Source organism: Haliotis rufescens, unplaced genomic scaffold, assembly GCF_023055435.1.
Source record: "Haliotis rufescens isolate VD_foot unplaced genomic scaffold, xgHalRufe1.0.p SCAF_109, whole genome shotgun sequence".
In the NCBI taxonomy this organism is placed as follows: Eukaryota; Metazoa; Mollusca; class Gastropoda; order Lepetellida; family Haliotidae; genus Haliotis; species Haliotis rufescens.
In genome coordinates this window covers 732277-756591 of record NW_025963790.1, presented here as the reverse complement: position 1 = coordinate 756591, position 24315 = coordinate 732277, and the positions used below count along the sequence as shown (strand labels likewise).

The 24315-nt window shown below is 38.4% G+C and overlaps 1 protein-coding gene across 1 annotated transcript; it reads left to right on the top strand.

Annotated features, from left to right (window-relative positions):
- Positions 1-3071: 3071 nt before the first annotated feature.
- On the top strand, positions 3072-13606 carry LOC125377951 (protein delta homolog 1-like). The gene is made up of 5 exons (XM_048392084.1): positions 3072-3232; positions 3522-3659; positions 5125-5256; positions 10327-10449; positions 12921-13606. Exons 1-5 carry the CDS (start codon positions 3142-3144, stop codon positions 12998-13000), a joined length of 564 nt encoding a protein of 187 aa, XP_048248041.1. The 5' UTR covers positions 3072-3141; the 3' UTR covers positions 13001-13606.
- The last annotated feature ends 10709 nt before the right edge of the window (positions 13607-24315 follow it).

Sequence of the window (24315 nt, the reverse complement as noted above, 5' to 3'; positions counted from 1 at the left end):
TCACAAAAGACAATTCTTAATTGAAGAAAGGAAAATGCTCATTGTTTTTTCATTTCGATTTGCTTCAAATGATTCATCATTGTTATAATAATGGCAACGTTAAAATGTTGGTGGCACCATCACAAACACATGCAACTGCAAGCCAAAGTAGGCTGGAGCTTCTGGAATATTGCTCGACGTAAAGGGGGAATTGTCTATTGGAAAGTTGAAGACATCACTTTGTCGTACAGTCTTGCGGAGAGTTCTGTGATATATTTATAACACATGTGAGGCTGTCCTATTGGTCTCCTATAAATCTAGTTTAGGTGGGTAAATCAGTGCAATGGAATTTACCAATATTGAACGATAGCTGATCATTGATACACCTGAAACTTATGTTAAATTTGTTGGCCTAACTGACTTGTCTTCATTTAGGCAATCCGAGCAGAAGTTTCATATTCATAAAGCAAAAGATCAGCAAGAAGGGGATCACACTTGGTGCCAATTAGGAAGCCAACTTCTGGCCTTGATGTCCGTCACCATATTTCACATGGATGTTGGTGATGTAACTCTGTAACTAATGTCTGTGGCCACCATGTTAAGTAACAAATGCCACATCAAATGTTTTATTATAAGTGAACTTTTTTCTTTTCCGCGATTCCAAAAACCATGCAAATGCTTTGAGGATATGGGAACCCACATCATATTAATTTCACTTGTTTTAAATACTTTTTGTGAGTATAAAGAAAGCACTTCTTTGCCTGTCACAAGGATTGTGGTTATTCTTTTGGACAGGGATTTGATGGTACATTTGCTGGATCATGCAATACATCTCATCTCATTTTGAGTTTTATGGCGCCTTGGAATCCAATTTAAGAAATGGGCATGTCTTCAGTGTTTGGTGTCTAGCTAAATGTTGATAGTACTGATGGATTATTTTGGCAGAACTGGTTGGAGGCCGCTTACGATATTTTGGTCCATATTTGAAAATCTGAAAATGTGTTTTTGTCAACAATAGAGAAGTAACCTGTGATTATATGACCTGCAGGTTGGTGGAGTTGAGTGGACACAAGGAGTGGAATCATGAGTAGCCACGTTGAGTTCCAGGTTCCTGTAATTAAACACGTGGAAGAAATGGTGTTAGTGTAGGAAAATGAAACTTTTGGTGGTTCGCGAAATTTGAAATATTGTGGGATATTTTGGGAAACTAATAGTTCTGTCTGTGTCTGGAAATATTACTTTTAAGGTAAGGCATCGATTTCATTGTATGGAAATTATAAATTCAGGAATACCTGGTCTTTGTTTAATTCAGTGGAGTCTCCTTCTGGTTTGGCCAAACGTTTTCAGGACATATCAAGGAATACAGTGTGCTCTCTTACTGTTTTTGAAGCTATCCATAAGCAAAAGTTTGTCCAGTGTACGATTCCAGATTTTTCAAAGGCATGTGTTTATGAATCACTATAGTCACGTTACAGAGAATAGCATTATCGTTTTGTTTTGGAAACGGGACCCATAAACAATCAAATCTTGTTCATGTACAAAAAATGAAAAATGAAAAAGAATATCACAAATCCCACAAAACGGACACTTTTTTCACGAAAATTTAACAGATAGTATGTTATGCTGCAATAACGTTGCATGAGGACGGATAGGCGAACATTGATATCGCAAGTGATATCATGGGAGTACTGAGAAATGTGTTGTACATCAGTTTTAAGTAATCATCACATTTGTCAACTATATCGTTGCTATACATAGGTGCCTCCAGTAGTCCTCTCGACCCAATTCCAACGTATTATTTGTTAATTTATTGTAGCGGAATTATAACTTAAACTCACTTATTAGTGAGAGATAATTTATTCCTTTCTTAATTTCATTTTGTTCCTTGCCATGCGAATATGAACACCCTTAGGAAGTGATATTTTAATCAGTTGTGTTGCTGACGCCAGCACACCATGAAAAACATGTTCCTGCCATATTCCAGTAAATATAACGTGTCACCAAAGAAAGAAGTCGTTACTATCGAGTGATAAGTTTATTCGGAGAGTGGGACCTATGCATTATTTCGAAATATTGCATATTAGGTAAATATGTAGTTACGAAGCAGGTTTTCGCAATTATGTCCAGTTCTGTTCTTCTAATTCCAAACATGCAATCGCGAAACTTTGCCCGAGAGCTGACTGACCGGGGTTAGAAGAACGTTAGAAGAAACTGTGGCATGGTATCTCAGTGGGCTAGCACTATCAAATCTAGTACAAGCGGCCATACACACACATGTACGTGCATGCACGTCGCAATATAAGTGCGACGTTAAACTCAATTTCATCTCACTTTTCATACAACAAACATTACCCAAAGTGCTTTGGCACTTTTTCTTCTCTTTAAGGAAAGTTTTTCCCTGCAGCAGTATAAGATTTATCATATATGGTTAATAGTTGCATTTCTTCCCTGGTTTGCTGGTAACGGAATATACCGTGTATTGGCTATCATATCCAGGTTGGTGACAACAGTTTAAAAAAAAAAGAAAGATTGTTGAAATGTGTTTAGGTGAGAGAGTGAGTTTGGTTTTACGTTGCTTTTAGCAATATTCCAGCAATATCACGGCGGGGGACACCAGTAATGGGCTTCACACATTGTACCCATGTCGGTAATCGAACCCGGGTCTTCGGCGTGACGAGCGAACGCTTTAACCACTAGGCTACCCGGCCGCCCCGTATATTCGGCTGTATTCAGCTTGAACTTGTGTCTGGATTGAAGACTTATACGTGCAGGGCAGTCACGTTGCATTATACAGTTGAACACACAGAGAGGTTACCTGATCAATATAATGATTTACTAATATTCTTGGACTATTTCTTGTGGTCTCCTTGTTGACAGAAAGTAGCTCAAGTGCAACATATAAAATACTTGTAACTTTTTAAAAAATATTCGTTTTGCGTAATAATATATTTTTCCAAGATAAGAAGTCGCAGTAAATCTACATGTCAGGCGCATATAAGTCATGGAAAGGAGCAACACAATACGGAATGTTGAAAGTAGCAAGCTGTAACAAGTTTTGTATGGAGTCTTAGTTTTTATTTTTTCTCCACTCTTATTCCCCACACTCATCCGTCGCCAATGAGCATGCATGACGTTGGTCTCTATGACTACACCATAGTATAAATGGACAAAGGTGCAGTAGACATTACAGTGCGGTCAGAGAAGAGAAAGAACATGTTGCTGTTCAGAGTTCCACACTGCTTGCCTTTACTGGGTAAGTTGAAAGTCATGAAAAGTCATTTCACATTTTCAGTTTGTAGCGTTTAATACAAAGAAGAAATGCAGAGTCTATTTACATCAAAATGTCATAAAGTAATGGTAATATGTATGTATTAAAATTATGTACTGATAGAAATTGTGATACTGATAAATGCTGATGAATTGTGAAACCGTTTCTACTCACACTTAAATAACAAATTAGCAACAATTTATACATTATGTGACTGCTTCCTTTAAACAAGTAATAATATATGAAATTTCACACACTTTATTCCCGTTCTTAGTTGTAACATGCTGGGCAGTTCTCCATGGCGTCGATGGTGATTGTGGTTCTGGCGGTGATTGCCAGAATAGTGGAACATGCCCATCAGACACTTGTGTCTGTGACGGTACTGGGTACGATGGTGTCACCTGCGGAAATGGTAAATCAGTAAAACACATATGTTACCAGTAAATAAATCTACTTCGAAACTTCAACACAAATTAGTAATCTATTACATTTTGCTAGAAATGTGGATATTGGATTTCAACATGGCCACGTGTATAGGATATGCTAAAGCTATCTGCGTATGTCTTTGTGGGAGTGATCAGGAGATAAACACACTGTGTTTTCAATGTAGAGCTAGATTACCTGTAAATTTAACCGCGCTAAATTGAATTTGTAACCAAACGCGCGAAAAGCTCTACATTGAAAACACAATATTTTTATCTCCATTCTACCATGACTAAATAAAACGCGAACTCTTTAGTGTTAGCGAATATACTGAGTGAAGCGGCATGGGTTAAGTCCAGTGTTTTGAGTGGGTTATGGATCTGAATTACGGAATCACCGAACAAAATATGGCGCTGTATATACTCAAGCAGTTTGTTTACACCATAATACTTCACTCGAACACATGACAGGCATTGAAGGCATTTTAGCACGGCAACTTGGTAAGTTAACATGAGGTGGGCAAAGATTTGCAAGCTTTTCACGGCTTTCGCTCTACATCGCGCGATGATTTCATAGCCTCTGATTGACCAATCAGAATCGAGTAAATTTCAAATTCATGGTAGAATACATGTTAGTATATAGAGGTGACAAAGCAACAGATTGCCGTAATGTCACTTTCAAGGTGTGACAATCCAGTGATTGACATCATGAGCATCGTTCCTTGCAATTGGAATACGATGACATGCATCAACCAAGTCAGCGAGCCTGATCACCCAATCCCGTTAGTCTGGGGCCATATCGTGTCGTTGCACATTCTCCAATTGTGTAGCATGGTAGTCAGCAATTACGGGATCTCTGAATATAAACATGTTCCGAATTTTGAAATGATTTCAGTGTAGTCAGGTTGATGAACATCAGCACATACTATCGTTCGTGTACTAAGTTGTTTTAAGGGCTTGACAAATATTCGTGTGTGATTGTAGCGTTAGAACAAAGGCCAATGTTTAAAGCAAGTTTTTGTGACGGTGATTCGTGTATTTGAAAAGCATGTGTCAGTGCTTCATCGATGAATTGTTCGTGCCGAACAGAAGTGTATTGATATCGAGAGCACATCATTCGACTCGGCACACATATATCAGATACCAAAGTGTTGTGATGTGTGATAAGTGGTGTTATGGATCATGATATGCCGTAGTGCCACCAGAGTACGATTTATAGTCAGCTGACAATGTTTGAAGATCGGAAAATGCGTAACACTATTGAAATAGCATGATTACAAAAACTCGCTCTTGTTAAAATGAATTACTCGTTTGTGTTTATGACATTCGTTTGATATTTTTATTTTTCAATTACCATTCCGAGGTCGAATTCTAAAGTGATGGAGTGATTGTATAAATGAAGTAGTTTACAGTTATCATTACATCAAAATACATCTGTACATTTTTCTACACTAGATATCGATGAATGTACAGCAACTGATGCCAACAAACATGACTGCCACGAACACGCAGACTGTACAAATACGCCTGGATCCTTCACCTGCAAATGCAAGTCTGGATTTGTCGGCGATGGAAAGACTTGCACAGGTAAAATATGTTGAATGTTTTTTGACATTGTTGTATAGTAATCCGATTTGTCTACCTATGATGCTCCCAAAACGCAACTACGCCGCGGCATGCAAATGCACTGCATTGATCAGATATCAATTTTAGATTAACATGCCCAAGAGGGAGTATTATGTAAACGTTGTGAATGTGATGTGCAACTTTAATAACACAAAATCTATAGATACGCACACCACACCACACCACACCACGCCACGCCACGCCACACCACACCACACCACACCACACCACACCACACATACATGTTTCGAATCTTTTGCGATAATCAAATGGCTATACATTTGCGTTTGAAACACATTTGTTTACGTTTTTCAAGGAAATAATTCATATAATATGTTTCCATAAACATAAAACAGATCCCAGCTACGCACCCCCAACCCTAGACTATTATATATCCCTATGCAGGTTCAGAATTATCACATGTATGTATATCCGGGGGAAGCATATGTATTAATTCTAAAACAATGGCTCTTTTTTATTGACAGTGCATTAATTAACTGAATTTTAGCTTAACACTACTTGTCACTGAGGGAACCTCTTTATCTCACTTATTGTATGGCATGTATTGAGTGTGCGTTTCAAGAAATAAAGTTCCAAAACTAAAGGTCATAACAGTATTTGCACGCTCCAGCCATTGACGCAAGGATCCTGATAGTGTAACGTTTATTAATACAAGACTGAGAGTTCAACATATTCTTATAAGAAAGGAGTCTTATCATTATATCAGCCAATCATACTCATCTATTGTGTATAAGTATTATAAGTGGGCACTTCCTCCTCTGGACAACCCCACCACCTCCTCCCCACCCTTCAACATCACCCGCTGAAGTTAGCTAATTGGTATCTACACTGTCAAAAGTGTTTAACCCGACTTCGACGATACTTTATACGCGTTTTGATGCCTCGATATATTTTTGTTATTCTAAACATGTTCAGAAGTGTTTTGAGTACAAACGTTATGAATTCTAAACAATTACACTCCGAACCATTTACTTGATTTATGTTGCTGGGCATGGTCACAATTGGAAAATACCAAGGGCTTCCATGTCAAGAACATTTCTACAATCGTTGCTTGGCTCTTGCATACTTCTGTATGTATTAGTGAAACAATATTCAGATAATTTAACTATTTAATGCCTAAATGTGTTGGACTGGGAGATATTATCCAAAAAAAAAGGATTGATATGGTATTCCACAACGATCGACACTTCTCTTCTGACTAATGATAAATTGCATTATCATAAAAAGTATTTCTTGATAGTTTAATATAATTATCATTGAGACTGTACATCTACTGTAAACGTGCGTATCTCGTACAGACACGCGAAGGGCGTTTAAGGAATACATATCCCACATCATCCATATTCCACACTTTTTATCAACATGTTTATGTTCAAAATATATTGAGATTGTTGGGTTGTGATGCAGGCATTTGTTGTAGATCATAAATGTGTTGAGTTGAGTTGAGTTGAACTTAAACTTATATCTGAAGCTTCTTCGTAGCTAAATGTTTCTAGCAGCCTTTTATACATAAACACATTATTACAGTGTATTAATGTGACAACATCCCTTGCTCTTTGGTTATGTGTATGACACATGAAGTGTAAACATTTTTGAAGCTGAAATGGTTTTTAGAATATATGGATGCCAGAAACCTGTGATCCGGGGTCAAATTCGCCCTCATTACGTATATTTCTCCTATATCAGGTTAGTATAGTGTGATAAAACCTAAAAATTGATCAAAGCACTGATAAGTCACTCGCACTCACCTGATGTGCTTCACTGCTGCATTTTAAAACCCTTGTTTTAGAGTTGGAATAGTTTCATGTAAATAGCACAAACTGTGAATTAGAGGGTACAATGAGATGATAGCATTACATATCGTTTTCATATCTTATAAACCTTTACTCATTTCAGACCCGTGAAGATTTCGGGATGGAATAGGTCTTCAGCAACCTATGCTTGCCGTAAAAGGCGACTATGCTTGTCATAAAAGGCGACTAACGGGATCGGGTGGTCAGGCTCACTGACTTGGTTGATGCATGTCATTGCGTGGATCGATGCTCATGATATTAGTCACTGGAATGTCTGGTGCAGACTCGATTTTTTACACACCGCCGTCATATAGCTGGAATATTGCTTAGTGCGGCGTAAAACAACAAACCAAACCAAACAAAAGGTAATAAACCTGCAGAGTTCACTTTTGTCATTATTTAGTTTTTTAAGTGTAAACATTTTGGAAACTGAAAATGTTTTTAGAATACATAGATGCCAGAAACCTGTGATCGTGGGGTCAAATTCGCCCTCATTACGTATATATCAGGTTAGGATATTGTGATAAAACCTAAAATTTGATCTGATAAGCCACTCGTACTCACCTGATTTGCTTCACTGCTGCATTTTGAAACCCTTGTTTTAGAGTTGGAAGAGTGTTATGAAAATAGCACAAACTGTGAATTAGATGGAACAATGGGACGATAGCCTTAAATATCGTTTTCATATCTATTAACCTGCAGAGTTTACTTGTGTCATGATTTGGTTTTTTAAGTGTAAACATTTTGGAAACTGAAAATGTTTTTAGAATATATTGATGCCAGAAACCTGTGATCGTGGGGTCAAATTCGCCCTCATTACGTATATATCAGGTTAGGATATTGTGATAAAACCTAAAATTTGATCTGATAAGCCACTCGTACTCACCTGATTTGCTTCACTGCTGCATTTTGAAACCCTTGTTTTAGAGTTGGAAGAGTTTTATGAAAATAGCACAAACTGTGAATTAGATGGAACAATGGGATGATAGCCTTAAATATCGTTTTCATATCTATAAACCTGCAGAGTGTCGTTATTTAGATTTTTAATACACTGAGAAAAAAAATTAATTTTGTAACTACGGTATACACATTTGGTGTGTTCTGTCTAAACACGTTTAGGGTCTACACACATGAAATGAGATATCGTCTCACAGCCAAATCACAACCTAAACGCAACATCCCGATAAATCAGATTCACAAGACTTTAAACGAACTTGGTACAACATTATCATGAATATGTACAAATAAACCCGCTAAATGTGACTAGGTCGACATAGCACAGGTGGTAGCGGGGCGGACTACAAATCAAAAGGTTGTAGCTAGGTTTGAATCGTTTGAATTGACGCGACCAGGGATCGAATCCCTGACGTTCTGCTCTCTGGCCACCTAGTTAAATAGGTACCAACTAATTAGTAAAGTCTACTAAATTGTTAGTTTTTGAGTGGACAATGAATTTCACTAAGTTAGTAAATTTTACAAACTGTTTTATGTCAGTGTTGGTATCGATGAATGCACTGCTGGTGCGGATAACTGTCACACTAACGCTGACTGCACACGCATGATTGGCTCTTTTACCTTTCAATGCAAGGCTTGCTATGTTTGGGACGGGGGTATATGCAAGTGGTATTTAACCTACACTAGACGTTTGTTTTTTCGCATTTCCACTTCAAATACACGTAAAATTGTTTCTATTTTGGTAGATATCGATGAATGCACTGATGATACAGATAACGGAGTGGAATACGAATGTAACTAGATCTTGCAAATGCATTCATTACAAAATGGCTGTAGCCATGCGCAATGTTGAACTTTCGATGGCTTAACCATCATTGGCGTATGTCGAATGCATTCTCATTTGATTGCTTGTGATGCCATGCCATCTGTTAATCTGAAGACACATGATTTTTTTGATAATCATATTACTAGAAAGGACAATTTTTGAGTGTGTCAAGGGCAGATATCTTACAAACAGTTTTGATAACATCTGGGTTATATTTGATTGAGAAATTGAAACATAAACGTAAACAAAGGATACTGTATAAATCATAATATTATAATATATATATTCACGTAACTGCAAAATAAAATATTTAGGTCTTTCTCGAACTCGGTAGGTAAGATATGCTTGTTCAACATGCAACATAGTGCGTGCCTGGACCAAAAGCGTGACCGCCTCCGTGGTCCGTGCTTGGGGTATTCATATTAAACTGCTGCATGGTTCCTCAGTGGGCTAGCGCTCTAAAATCGGCATTAGTCCGGACTAATACAAGCAGCAACACACACACACACACGCGCGCGCACACAAACACGTCGCTAAATAAGTGCAATAATCTTAAACGGGACGTACCACCAAATTTCACCTACCCACAAGGTGAATATTAGCAAGTGTGGTAATACATCGTTCAGTTCAACTTTTGGTGCAGCTCTGTCACTTACAGTTACGTAGTGAACGAGGCCACAATATTTCCACATGTCAGCTGACATTGCAGTGTTTGTTGAAAGGTGGCCTGCTTTAACTTCTGTAACACAAGATCTGTATTAGATGTTGTTTTTTTATCTCTTGTTGAAGTGATGTTAGTATACTTGGATCCATCATGACGCATCCTGAGCTTCCAGCCATAATGTTCAGCCCATATCCATATAGGAACATGATTCCGCGTGTTACATTAATGGCTGTGAAGTCACTGACGTCCCCGACGTTTGAATGCAGACGGTGTCGCTTTCACTAAGTAGCATATTTGCACGTTGGGCAATCTGATATGCTTCACGTCGTATGTTCATCCACAATGTAGTGCATGCGTTGTAACATTCTGGCGTTCCGTATGCTGAAGTATAGATCATGCCTGCAAAATCTGGCAGTAATATGAACCTGCATTTCTTTCATGTCAGTGATGTTGTTCCCACATAATGCCCAGTCTGCAACTCACTGGATGTGAACACCGGCCGTTTATGAGGAAAGGGATTATGCTTATACATTATATTTCATCTTAGGGGACTGTTTTTACCATTTTCATCTTCAACATCCTTACCTTTTTGCGATATTAACATTATATTACCACAGCGTGTTTTATGCCCCGAAGTATATTTTGTTGACAATCAATTTAAAAAAAAACCACACAAATAAACAGCCGATTGTCTTTCATGGTTGTCTGACGTGACATTGTTCTGAAAGAAAGTGAAATATGGGTCAAGTGTGTTTTGTTCTATATTATTTTAGGTACTGTTTGTACAGCGGATGGCAACGAGTGCTTAAATGGCGGTACTTGTAATATCCCTTCGGGTGGTACAGCTGGTACATGTTCATGTGAAAGTGGATACAGCGGTCCTCTTTGTGCAGATGGTAGGTACATTCATCCAATTTGGTTATCGCAGATAAAGGTATTGCTCGTCTGTCAAGGTCACTCCATATTATTGCCATATTTGTTTTTCAGGGTGGCACCGTATTAGGTATTGTGTAACTTTGCACGTGGCTAGAAATGATACATGGTGAAATCTGTTATGGCCCTTTGTAGCCTGACCTCAAATTCTTTAAAAATAGTGTCTGGAAATGACCGTTCTTCAAAAATTTATATAAGCAAAATATTTAAGCACATGTGCATCACATGGGAACGAATTAACTTAATTGTCCAAAGTATTTAGTGGACGGCGGGGTAGCCTAGTGTTAACAGCGTTCGCTCATCACGCAGAAGACCCGAGTTCGATTCCCCACATGGGTACAATGTGTGAAGCCAATTTCTGGTATTACCCGCCGTGATATTGCTTGAATAGTGCTTAAGACGGCGTAAAACTATACCCATTCACTCCAACGTAATTTTGTACAATGGCAGAAACATTTTCACACTGCCTCATGGCAACGTTAAGAATAGGTACCTATCAACGCTGACGCTGTAATATGTTAATCATATCATCATTAACTGTTGAATAAACATCATATGAGTAATCAGCCCAGAAAGATTGTGTAAATTCTTCATGACGGATATTTGTACAGGATTGTTCAACGTTTGAATTGAGTTGACAGTTTTAGAAGGAAATCACAAAGAATAATGTATGTCTGATGTGCTGAACTAATATCATCTGTGACGTGATGTGTGGGGCATTTAGACCAACTACATCCGTTTACTCAAAAAAGCAGGATATTGATGTTTCAAACCTGTGGAACGCTGGGGGAACGCAAAATGTTAAACTTATTGAGAAAAAACGTCTTTAGATGAAGATTTCAAAGTGCGTCCTACGACTATTGCTCAAAAGGTGTTTCATCAAGGCTGCAACATTCAAGGCCCCAATTAAGCTTTTAGAAGGTTTTATGGTAGACATGTGGATGGCTTTTTAACATTTGACGCATCAGTGACACAAATTATGACCTGTACCATATGTTCCTGTTTTATTTCATGGAACATTTGACTTGCCTTTGCATGTGCTCGTGAGCTTTGTAATTTATAGCATTTGATATGTTTACAATATATATAGTGTTTGTAGATCAATGGTGTTCCGAAAATTGAAAGTTGAAGAAAAATCGCCATGCGTTACACCACACCACACCACACCACACCACACCACACAACACAACACAACACAACATATTTAGCTACAGCAACCAATTGTTTAGTGGTGTCAAGATATCTTACATTCACTTTTGATAACATCTTGGTATTATTTGATTGAGACATTGACAACATAACCATATTCTTTTTGAGTCCTAAGGTTTTTGTGTTAGTCAATATGCTAAGTAATTTAACAGAGGCGTAAACAAAGGTTGTTGAATAAATTACAATATAATAATATAAACTAGATACAATATTATTTAACACTTCATGACTTTATCACATCAACACATGCTATTTATTTCCTCAGAAAACAAAAGGCCAAGAAAGTTTAAACTGTTTCAAATGATAATTGTAGAGCAAATTATATTCCATTTCCAGAGAACGCCTTAGTTGATTAAGTCGATTATTTTGGAAAATCACCGCAAATGTTTCTATCATATTCGCTATGTTGAACTTTCGATGGCTTGTGCATTATTGACGTATGTCGAATGCAATCTCATTTGATTGCATGTGACGCCATTCCATCTGTTAATCTGAAGACACATCATTTTTGTTGATAATCATATCACTGCAAGGAAAATATTTGAGTGGTGTCAAGGTCAGACATCCTACACTAAAGTTATGATATTTGCCTGAGAAATTGAAACATAGACGTAAAGAAAGCATGTTGGATAAATTGAAATATTATAATATAAATTATATTTAATATACTTTACTATTTACTGACAAGGTTGTCACATATGTAAGACATGTCCCCACAGTATATTATCTCCTGATTTTGTCAGAAATGTTCACCATCATTTAACGGCTCTATATGACAAATCTGAGGTTCATGAAAAAGCTACTCACAACTGTGACACGAAGGTGTACTATAAATAATTTGTGCTCTCAGTTACCCGTTTTATGGCTTCCTTTTCTTGGTTGATGCATATATCTCAGGTGCCTCAGATGAGAATTTGGAGACTTTTAGCCAGATAGACTAAACACACCCATTTAGATAATACTAGTATGTGAAATTCAGTTAATTGTTGTCCCTCCAATTCGATTTGCCTTAGGAAAAAGATTTTTTGACAAACTACTCCTACTTCATATCAATTTGCTGGCACATTATTATGAAGCGCGGTGTTAAACAACAAACAATTTGAAAAAAAAACATATCAATAATATATTATGATCGTTTCATCTTTTTCAGTTATTGTGGCTCTGTGTCACTGACATATTATTAATGAAATAGGCATAACACTGACATAAATGTCCTGTATTTCAGCCTCTGGTGCTGCTACGGTATCGGTGCACTTCCTTCTGCTCATAGTTGTTGCTGTCCTCGCAACGTTGTGCCTCAATTGAATACAAACCGGACCGGAACACGACTAATACAGTGTAGTAGATGTGTTTAATTTTCCTACAAGACTTCATAGACTTGGATACTTCATTTCGTTTAATGTTGTGATTGATTAATTGTTCTTACGAGACACGCACTTAATCTGGTTACAGTAACATCATTCAATATTTTCAACAATAGATGGTCGTTTTAGTGGTGACATGTGTGAAATGTTTCATCCTGATAAGAAATTTAACAGTGTGAATAGTGGAACAAATACGCCCATATTTGAAAAACTTAAACCCTAGCATAATTCATAGAAAGATACACGTACACGTGTGTTATTCGGACCTGTATTTCAGTGATTTTTATATTCGTCTGTTTCACGCCAATGTAATTCCCTCACTGTTGATAAGAAGACAAAATTCGTCCCTGGTTACTTTTAGGCCATTGATGACATGTTACTGATGACGTGGAACTGTCTCCCAGTGACCACCGACACAGAGTAAATGTTATCTACTTCTTATCTACAGTGACAATGAGCGATTGTTATCTACCCACCCAAAGGACCTTTTATGATGTATCATCTGATTAATAGTTTATAATATAATAAAATACATGCATTAAAGTTTCACGCGTAATTGTTGTTTATTTGATGGATAGTTTCACGAGGTGAGGATATATGTGCCAGAAGGTAACGACAATGTGATGATTTTATATTAAAATGTCGCATCGGCATTACCTCAGCCACAAAGTGACAAGAACACCCTATCAATACATCAAAGTTACAACTAAAGCCCCGCATGCGTAATGTGGCGGAAGAGCGTCTGCCCGGAGGGCGGAACATCGTGGGTTCGATCCCCGGTCGCGTCATACCTAAAGACGTTAAAAAATGGTACTTGCTGTTACCCTGCCTAGCGCTCAGCATCAGAGGCTAAAACAAGAACTGGTCAGCTCGGAGTCAGTTTTCGGTGTCTGAGTGGGATTCATGTTAAACCCTGCCATGGTATCTCAGAGTGTTAGTACTATTCTTACTAGTAAAAGTACTAGTATAAGTAGCCACACACACAATCTTGAACGCGACGTTTTGGGGGATCTATTGAAAAAAACTTTGTAAAACATGTTAAAAAATGTTACAAAGTACACATTTACACCCAAAGCAAGCCATCTGTGATTCTATTGTTGTCTCAAAAGCAACAAACAACTACCCTGATACCATCAACCAGCGCGTGTGCATATTGAAATTCCAGCCAGAGGCCGAGGCTGTGACGTCATGACCATTTGCTTTTGTCTACTGTGCCAATAAAGTGTTTTCCGTCAATCTCGGGGTATTGAATACGCGAAATAGGGAATTGTGTTGCGTAGGGGTGTACTAGTACACCAAACAACAGTACCTAGTATCATTTCTTGAAATTTCCAAGCGAAAAGGATGATTAAGCTAGGAGGAAAGTTTGATTTTCTGCAGGAAAGGCCTCGCTTATTTCATTCACAAAATATGCAGGATAAAGTTTTCTCCTTTTTAGGACCTTCTGTATGCACATTATCCGTAAGCCCTAAGTGAACTGAGTCGATATTTTTTTTTTAAAAGAACATAAAACAGGTTAATACCACGTACTTTATATACGACCCGTGGAGATCCGGGGTAGAAGAGGTCATCAGCAACCGACGCTTGCCGTTAAAGGCGACTATGCTTGTCGTAAGAGGCGACAAACGGGATCGTGTGGTCACGCTCGCTGACTTGGTTTATGCACGTCATCGTATTCCAATTGTGTGGATCGATGCTCATGATATCAATCACTGTATTGTCAGGTCCAGACTCGATGATTTACATACAACCGTCATATAGCTGGAATATTGCTGAGTGCAGCGTTAAACAACACAGAAACAAACACACAAACTTTTTATACACCTGACATACTATACTACATAGTATAGTCCATGATATAATTATGGATGTTATTGGACTCGACGAGTAGAGTCACTGTGCAGAGTCTAGTAAGCTGAATGCCAGCCACTAATATCCCTCTATTGACCAGTGAAGTGAATATTATGACAACTGTTCAAACGGAAGTATTAACTGATCAACCATCAGATGACAATACAATTAACACATACGATTCCCTTGTACAAAAAAACAAATTTAGCTTCAGCCCTATGCTAATTGTTCGGCAAAACGACAACACGGTGAACACTGTTTGGCAATGGTAAATGTCAATATACAACTGGTACATTTTACACAAAAATAACTGTCTCGCTTGTTTTTAATTAATAAATATCCATTTTATCTAGACATGTCAGGATAGCGTTTAACACAGGATTGTGTTCCCTAGTCTTTCTGTGTTCACATCAGATTGATCGTCTTCACTTGGTAGATCTTCCTCGCTTTCCACGCTACTGTCAATACTACTTTGACTAACCTTTGGCTCATATTGATATTGACGAAAATATGTAAGGTCACTGCGGGAAAACTCAACTCGATCGCATTATCTGGTGATAATGGCTAGTAATCTACCAAATCAACTGTCCCCCATGACATCAGGTCTCTAAGTAGTTTCCGGAATACGAGTTGCTTTTTAATGATTTTTGTCACCAATGTTGCCTTTTAGAATTTGTTCTTTCAAGAAGCCTGTTTTAGTATGCTTTATGCATTTTTAATTCCACATTTATAGTTTACTGTACATCGCCTTTAAACACCATTTCATCTCACATCGCCTATAATTAAAAACAATTTGTAAATATATTCAGCAAAGCAACAACAGTTTTAACTGCTTAAAATTCGGGCCATACGCCACCAGCAACATAATCTAGACTATCTTGCAGTACCTCAGCTTCCTGCATATCCCAGTAGGATTTACGTCATGTGTTGGCTACTGGTGGTTGTGGACGGATCTAACTACTATTAAGAACTGCTCACTGGTTGATGATAGTTACACGGATTATTTTATGATCACGTTTTGGGATTGCAATCTGTGTCTTGTAAAACAGGCCATCAAATGGATCGATTGGTCAGCCTCGATGATTTAGATGATTAGGTGTCATTGTACGCGACGGATGTTGCCTACAACATCAATCACTGGTTTGTCTGATCCAGACCAGATTATTTATGCTGTCATATAATAGCTGGAATATTGCTGAGTGTGGCGCACAACAACAAACCATAACCATTGAGTGTGATAGGAATTGTATTGATTCCCTTCAAAGTGACACAAGAAAAAAGGAAAAAATCATTCCGATTTCTTCTTCATAATAAGAGTCCCTGGCAATTGATTGACAGTGAACTTTTCATCACTTCTTGGTTCTGATATCTGCTTCTAATCACACATTAAACACATAGTGCACAGGGCAAGGGGAAGTAATCCTGTAGCGATTGTATGAAACGCTCGTACAATACTCATGACTGTGGATTTCAGCGCACTGCAACAAGGCTTCATTTTCATGAGCAAGCCGATTATGACCAACACGACGACATAAAATGTCCTCATCGTATCGTGACTGACACCATAAGTTGGTATAATCGATTATTTGTTTAAATTCATAAAGTTTATGGGTGCTGACTTATCTCTACTATACTTGCATACTATCTTAAATATAACTGTTGCTCCTTGTGTTTGGTTTATAGTCAATGTATGGGGAAGTAGTGGTGATAACGGTTTATCAAAAGCTGTCTTAGTTGTGACAACAGCGTTTGAGCTACCTATGCAAACATACTAGGGCAATGAGCAAAAGTCCGTTTCTATTTCATCGTCATCATAGTAAATGTTTCCCAATTGCGTGGATCGATGCTCATCATGTCAATGACTGGATTGTCTGGTCCAGACTCGATTATTTACGGACCGCCGTCATATAGCTGAAATATTGCTGAATGCGGCGTTAAACAACAAACAAACGTCAATGTTTCCATCAAAAAGCCACAGTTTCAATGTCGAAGAAACATGTTTTAGTTTGTGGATTTTTTCAATTGCTTTTTGTGTATACCTACAATACATCACTTCAACACTCACACACTCTTGATACGTATATATACGATGATTGAGGAAAGTTACGTGTGTGCAACAGATAGCACTGCCAAGAGTGTCGTACTTGAACACCATATGGTAAAACGTTGTTTGTAAGAGAGGAAAGTTTGTAAATATCTGGACAAAAAGCTATTTCTTCCAGTGTCTATACACAAAAGAGCTGTCATCCAAAGAAATATTGAACACTTCATATATTTCATATATGATGAAGGGTTGGAATGAGTGAGTGAGTGAATTGGGTTTAATGCCGCTTTTAACAGCATTCCAGTTATATCACGGTGTGTCAGCTCAATGTGGGCGAAAAGAGATGCAGTTCTCAGACGTTTACCAATTCGGTGAAACCCACGAACACGGGTATGGTGCTGACAAACCTAGAAACATAATCGGGGCGAACCGGGATTCGAACACACAATCATAGGTTTCTGGTGTGCTCAAGGGACGCAACTCTGCACATCAAATCGCGGCGTGCCCCCAATGAAGGGTTGCAAATAGCCAAGACTCGTCATACTGTTACCAACGTTTATGTCATATATCACAGGTGAATATTGTTGACAAATCAACAAAGCTGAAAAGTTTACAGTTGCTCTCACTGACAAGGCCTTAGATAACAGAACCATTATATGGACGTATCATTACATAAATTGTTTGATCAAAGAACTGTGACATAACAAATAACGGCGAGTGTGTAATTTGAGGAAAAAGCGTGTATTATCATGTTTTGGTTCCAAAGTCATGTCCATTCGTCTTTTGTACTGGAAAGTACAATGATAGATACAATGCAGAGTCAAGCAAGTGTATCACCAAATCCCCATCTAAAGTATGATCCTTACTTCTCAATACAACCATGTTAACACAGTGCCCTTAGGGGTTCCGTTTTTTTCTGAATAGCTCCTCATTGTCACATACTTTCATATAATGTGAGTTTTCTCGCTCATATTTAAATAGGCATTTATATACCAGCCTAACTTCCTGTTTTCAGTGCACAGTTCAATGGAAACATGGAATATGTTATTATGATTGTGTTCGAATGGACACTGTTACAATGACTTCAACATTAATGACACTATGATAATTGTGACAATTCACACAATTCTCATTGTTAAAACAATGAGTCGTCACCATGATCAAACGACTCATGCTTCTTAAACTAAGCAAATCAAATAAACAAAATCAGGAACTTCAAACAGTTGTCCAAGGGGTCTGGAAAAAAACAAGATTCCAATCAAAAGCACCAAAGTCATAGGTAATAAGTCATATGTGGGGTGCTTCAATTACTGCATACTTCAATGCTCAACAAAAATGGTGGCAGGTACCTAGCCAGTGACCAGTGATAATTATAATACAACAAGTGTATTGGTTGTGAAGAACAAAATACTAACCCGACGCAGATGTTTCCTAAAGCAGCTAAATGCTAAACACGTTACAGTGAAAATACCAAAAATGAGCTATAAATTGTCACACAATATCAACTTCATATAAATTTGTTGCCTTATTAGCAATGAAACACCAGCAAATGTTATATGCTCACAGGTGAAAGATATTTACTGTAATGCAAGATGAGTGCAAAGGACACTGACTAAGGGACATAACCAATGAGAGCATAATCCTTGAACTGTGGGCGCAAAAACGCATCGTTTTGGCTCAAGTTGACCCTCAGTTCAAATGGTTTGTGTGTCCGGCTAAATGGAGGCGGTATGCACATACTCGAGTCTCGACCAGACCATTCATTAAGAGATCTTTGCATTTGTATAGGTGTGCACAATGCAATATGACGTCTTGTGGTTTTCATGGCGACAAAAATGACTTTGTTGTGCCATCACTATCAGTTGACGAACATTAAGTTTCTTAGAGACCTCTCATTTCTTATACTTTTCTCCATCTTCTTAACATGGTAGAGTGTTATGTAACAGAATACGAAATTGTCAGTTTTGGGTATGGTCAAGAAAACTTGAGAACAGAATATTTTTTAATACATAGAGGAACATATGAGAAAACTATTGAATTGTCAGAAATTTTTTATTTCACAACAGATCTTCACATATTTCTAAACCACACGAAACTCCCTCATTGCCCCTGTCATGTACGCATTGCAATACTTCAATGAAAGTATTAGTACTATTTTCAACCATGGAGATTCAGGGTAAGAATATAGGCCCGCAGTAAGCTGTGCTTGTCGACTACGTGGATCGAGTGGTCAGGTTCAGTGACTTGAATGATTGCATGTCATAGTATTACATGCGTGGATCGATGTTCATGACGTGAATCATTGGGCTGGCTGGTAGAGACTCGATCATTAACAAAAGCCGTCATACCGCCTGGAATAAAGCGGTTGGAGTTCAGTGTGCAACAACAAATCAATCAACCAACAATGAAAGAATGATACCGCACGTGATTCTGCTCTGATTCGGACGCACCCTGCACGTGCCAAAAGACATATCCGAGAAAAACGCATGCGGGTAAATTCAAAATTGTCGTGTTTTCTTCAATAATGTAACGTTTACGTAATGTGGTGATTCATATTTTTTTAAAACACGAGAACGCGAGATCGCGACACTTGACCAATATCACGAGCTCCCGTTCTCGCGTTCTTGCGTGTTTGCGCTAATTGCCATACATTCAGATATAACTACTTTTAAAAACGCGAGATCGCGACAATTGACCACGTTCCCGTGGTCTCGCGTTCTCGTGCTGTTTTGCAAATTGCCTATATACAGTGAGATATAACTACTTTTAAAAATGACACTTCATCAATGACGCGATCTCGCGTTCTCGCATTGTCGTGCTCTTGTGTCGATTGCCTACAGTCATATGAAAATATTGCTAAAAACCTGATTACGCAAGATTGCGACACTTTAATCTTGCGATCTCGCGTTTCTCTGTCAATAACCTATACAGTTATCTGGGGGCTCAGTCGTCTGAGGCGTCGCAATTCGCCTGTGATTATTACAATAACTGACGGCTTTAGCTGCAGTTCTGCTGATGCGGCTTAAGCAATATTTACTCACTCCCTGACGGGGATTTTTTTCCACATTCCGGACATGTTAATGTTTTCACCACATTGGACAATTTCCTTGTTAGATTATATTAAGCATGTTCATGGTTTTAGTTCGAAGTATATGGGAAACTGTAAAAATGGGAGAGGACTTGTATACTATACATTGGTCTTTACGTGCGCCTTATGATATTACGCATGCACATGGACAACGTCTAAAACGCGAGAACGCGAGAACGCGTGATTACGAGATCGTGTTCTCGCGACTTTCCTATTTTGTGGCCTAATTTGACAAGTCGAGATTGAAAGATTTTACATTATGTCTAAATGTCGCATTCTCGCGTTGTCCACTTTTGACAAAAAGTGCTATGTACTAGAATGATCTTGCATTCTCGCTCTTTTAGTATATTTAGCTCGTTTTCAAAGGTAAAGATCGCGAGAATGTCCCTTCCAGTATTCCGTACACTCGTGAACAGGGCAAACTGTAAAACGTGCAAACAAACGTCCTGTCAGTGCAGGGCAATTTATCGTTGTGTGCTACGTGTCAACAGTGACGCACCGCCAGACAAAACACCAGGGTAAAGATATGAGTTGACCCTAAACTTCTTAGATACGGTGGATATGTTTATATTTATGATGGGTCTGTGCAAGGTGGACAAACAACATGTTTGACAGAAAAACGACATATATGTATTGAGCCATGGAACAAGACAAGTGTGGACTTGGTTGTGTGAAACCTGGAGTTGTTTAATTAGATGTAACCCAGCCTGCGCTATACCTCTTTCGCAAACGTACCAATTTACGTTAAATGCCTTAATCAATCTGTGATTAACATTGTTGAAATCATTTGCAATATTTCTTTATTACTATAGCTAATTTATATTTATTGACAATAATATACTCAATCATATTGCACTAATAAATATGTAATATTTTTCAATATGTATATCTATGGCCAAATCAACCTTGTTCTTGCCCTTTTCGCCAAACTTCAATAATTTGTTTGGCGGATAACCTGGACTAGTTATTCTCTTGCATTGACAATATATATTTACCTATTAGTCTAGAGCCCAATCTGTGTAGTACACACCATAATGCCCCCATTTCACAACGACCACGAATATCCCGAATCACCCTGAATAGGACATTTTTCATGTTCGTAGTTAAACTCAATTCTTTTTTAAAGTTCGTAAATGAATGTAATTTGATCCCCAAACATTCGTACATTTCGCCGGAGTTCGTAGAATTGGCGGGAAAGTTTTTGTTCGCCAAAAACTTTTGTGGAAGGGTCCCCGAATTGCAATTTCGTGTCTGTGTCGTATTCCATTCGTAAATAATTACTTCATAACGTTTTGCCTTCTTCGCTATTCTTAGCGATTCGTTGCTCCCAAAATGTATTATCCCATTCGTGACCAACTCGTGTTATTCCGGGACAAGCCGAATAGCGACTCGTGCCCCTCTCGTGGCCATTTTTGCGACTAGGTTCCGTCTTAGCGCAAACGGGCATACCTAAAACAATTGTCAACTCGTTGCGTAATGGTTCACAAATAATTCCCCATATATTATATATATTTCAGATGCAATTTAAATCACATCGGGACATGCGGATTTATACAGTATGATTGAACACATTTAACTGTGTCTTGGGTATATTTTTAGATGCACGACATATGTAAAATCAAAAAATATTTCTGAGAGATTCTTAGACGAAGAACTTGAAATCATACGCGCATTCTGATTGGTTTGTCGTATTTTCGCACATAACATTCATCGATAGGGGGACGAGTCTTCTTGCAGGTTACGGAAAGGGGCGAGTGGTGACGAATGGTATTATCCACAACCCGAAAACATCCCGAAACATTACTGTGATCAATAAACATTTTCAATGTAAAACGTTAGCTTTAATACACTTAAGATCGGTGACAGGTTACGTCAGTAACGTTATTACTTTATGAGTCTACTCAGTCTCCGAACTATCACTTTACTATAAAAAAACTGAACATCAACATTCATCTCAAGTGCCACGCCAGGGTCACTCTCACCCCTACTGATTCACCTGCTAAGTGCATCAGCTCATACGTTTCGGGTTGCGTCCCCATAAACAATACGTTGTTGTTGGATTGTGTAATGAATTTATGTCGTTTCTCTTCACGGTGTGACAACTTCAATTTGGATATAACAGGCTTCAGAATTTACTGCCCATACACGAACCGTGAGTAGGGCAAATTGTAACAGGTGCAAGCAAACGTCCTGTTAGTGTAGGGCAATTTATCCTAGTGTGGCACATCTCAACAGTTGTGACGCGCTGACAAACATAACACCACGGTGGGAATGAGGGTTGCCCTTGTAATTCCTAGATACAGTTGACATGTGTAAATTTATGATGGTTAGTTGCAAGGTAACAAATAGAAATTTAAACTATCGATAGAAAAAAGGACATACAAGTATTGAGCGACTGAACAAGATATATCTGTACATGGTTATGTGATACCTGTATTTGTTGAAGGAGATGTTACCCACAAGTAAGTAATTTGCGCCATTAGTGCAACATCCTTTCAGGTGACTGTGATAGTGTATGACCAATTAGTGATGAAAAAGGATTATATTCCGGCACACATTTTCCCAGGTGTTTCGAGAATGGGCCTTTTCATTCATATCTGGAAATCTTTCACTGGAGTAGATACTATTTAGCACAAAATACACTTTTTACACGCTGAAACCCTTTCCAAAACAAATATAATAATAAGTTTAAAAAGTACTAGCGTGTCCTTCTTGCACCGGTGGCATGATTCACAAAGACATGCAAAGGCAAGTCAAATGGCCACACGCTATAAAGGGATTACATATGGTAAAAGGCCGAATAAGGAATAGCACCAAACCTCATTTTTGTCACTGATGCGCACAATTTAGAAATGTCCTCCACATGTTCACTACAAAACTTTTGAAAGCTTTGCTCAGCCCTTGAATGTTGTAACCTTTATCAAACAACTTCCGAGGAAGAGTCGTATGACGCTCTTTTGAGCTGACATATACTCAACAACAAACGTTCCTGTGACACCAATATTTTAGTGTATTTTTCTAACAAGTAAAGTTTGGTTTTCAATATTGTAGTATATGTATGGAATCATGTCACAAAAACGCAACTGCTACAGAAAAGCATGAATTCCATGCAAAAGTTGACTTTTATGCAAGTCCCACGTATTTCACTACCCGATAATGGGTATTAAAACATGTGCGTTAACGGGATTACATATGCATTGTTTAGCATCGTGCTGACAACAACCACTTAGAAAAACAACATTACGCAATTTTTCAACATTATGAAATGCCACACCTGTCCAAAATGACTGCAAGAAGCATCCCTGGCCTTCGACGAATATCTTCACAAACCGTACGTCGCCGCCTCATATGTGCAGGGATTGCCTCCAGAGGATCCGCCAGACGCCCATTTTGAAAGGAAACCACCGTCAAGCACGTCTACAGTAGTGCACACAGCGTCTACGCTGCATGGCCATGCAGTAGGGACACGTTCTATTCACTGACGAGTCTCATTTTCACGTCAGCCACAGCGATGGATGGATTCGAGTGTACCGACGTCGAGGTGAACGTTACGTCAATCATTGTGTCATGGAAGAAGATCGGTTCGGGAGCGGCAGCGTGATGGTATTGGACGGGATTACAGCAAGACAGAGGACACGTTTGATAGTGGTAGTGGGAAATTTCAATGGACAGCGCTACCGCGACGAGATCATAGGCCCTGTTGTTCTACCGTTTTTGCGTCGTGATGGCCCAGGCATTACCTTTCAACATGACAACGCCCGGTCTCATATTGCTCGATTTGTTCAGGATTCTCTTCAACAAAACAACATGAATGTCATCCTCTGGCCGGCTCACTACCCTAATCTCTCACCAATCGAGCACATGTAGGATGAGATGGATCGGCGCCTTCGACGTCAACCAGCAGACATGCTCCAGCATATTTGGACAGACATCCCACTGGACTTTGTGCGACGACTGGTCCATTTCATGAGACGAAGATGTGTTGCTTGCATCGCAACAAGAGGTGGACACACGGTATTGATTTGTAAATAGAAATTTAGGCATGTTCATTTTTTTATGAAATCACGCATTTTCTGAAGTCAGTATGGCAAATTAAACCATTTGAACACTTACAGGAGTCATTTATCTGTTGTTAACCGAAATTGTTTTATATTTGGTAAAAAACATAACTTAGCATTAAATCTTATTCAATGTCACAGGAACTTTTGTTGTTCAGTATATTTGCTTATCTTTTGGTTTGCCTATGTTTACACTTCATTTTGAGACTTGATTT

Excerpts from the sequence above, each read along its gene's own strand:
- LOC125377951 (XM_048392084.1), top strand. The coding sequence starts at position 3,142 with ATGGACAAAGGTGCAGTAGACATTACAGTGCGGTCAGAGAAGAGAAAG. Across the intron at positions 3,233-3,521 it reads ACACTGCTTGCCTTTACTGG|TTGTAACATGCTGGGCAGTT; the intron begins GTAAGTTGAAAG and ends TCCCGTTCTTAG. Across the intron at positions 5,257-10,326 it reads CGATGGAAAGACTTGCACAG|GTACTGTTTGTACAGCGGAT; the intron begins GTAAAATATGTT and ends ATATTATTTTAG.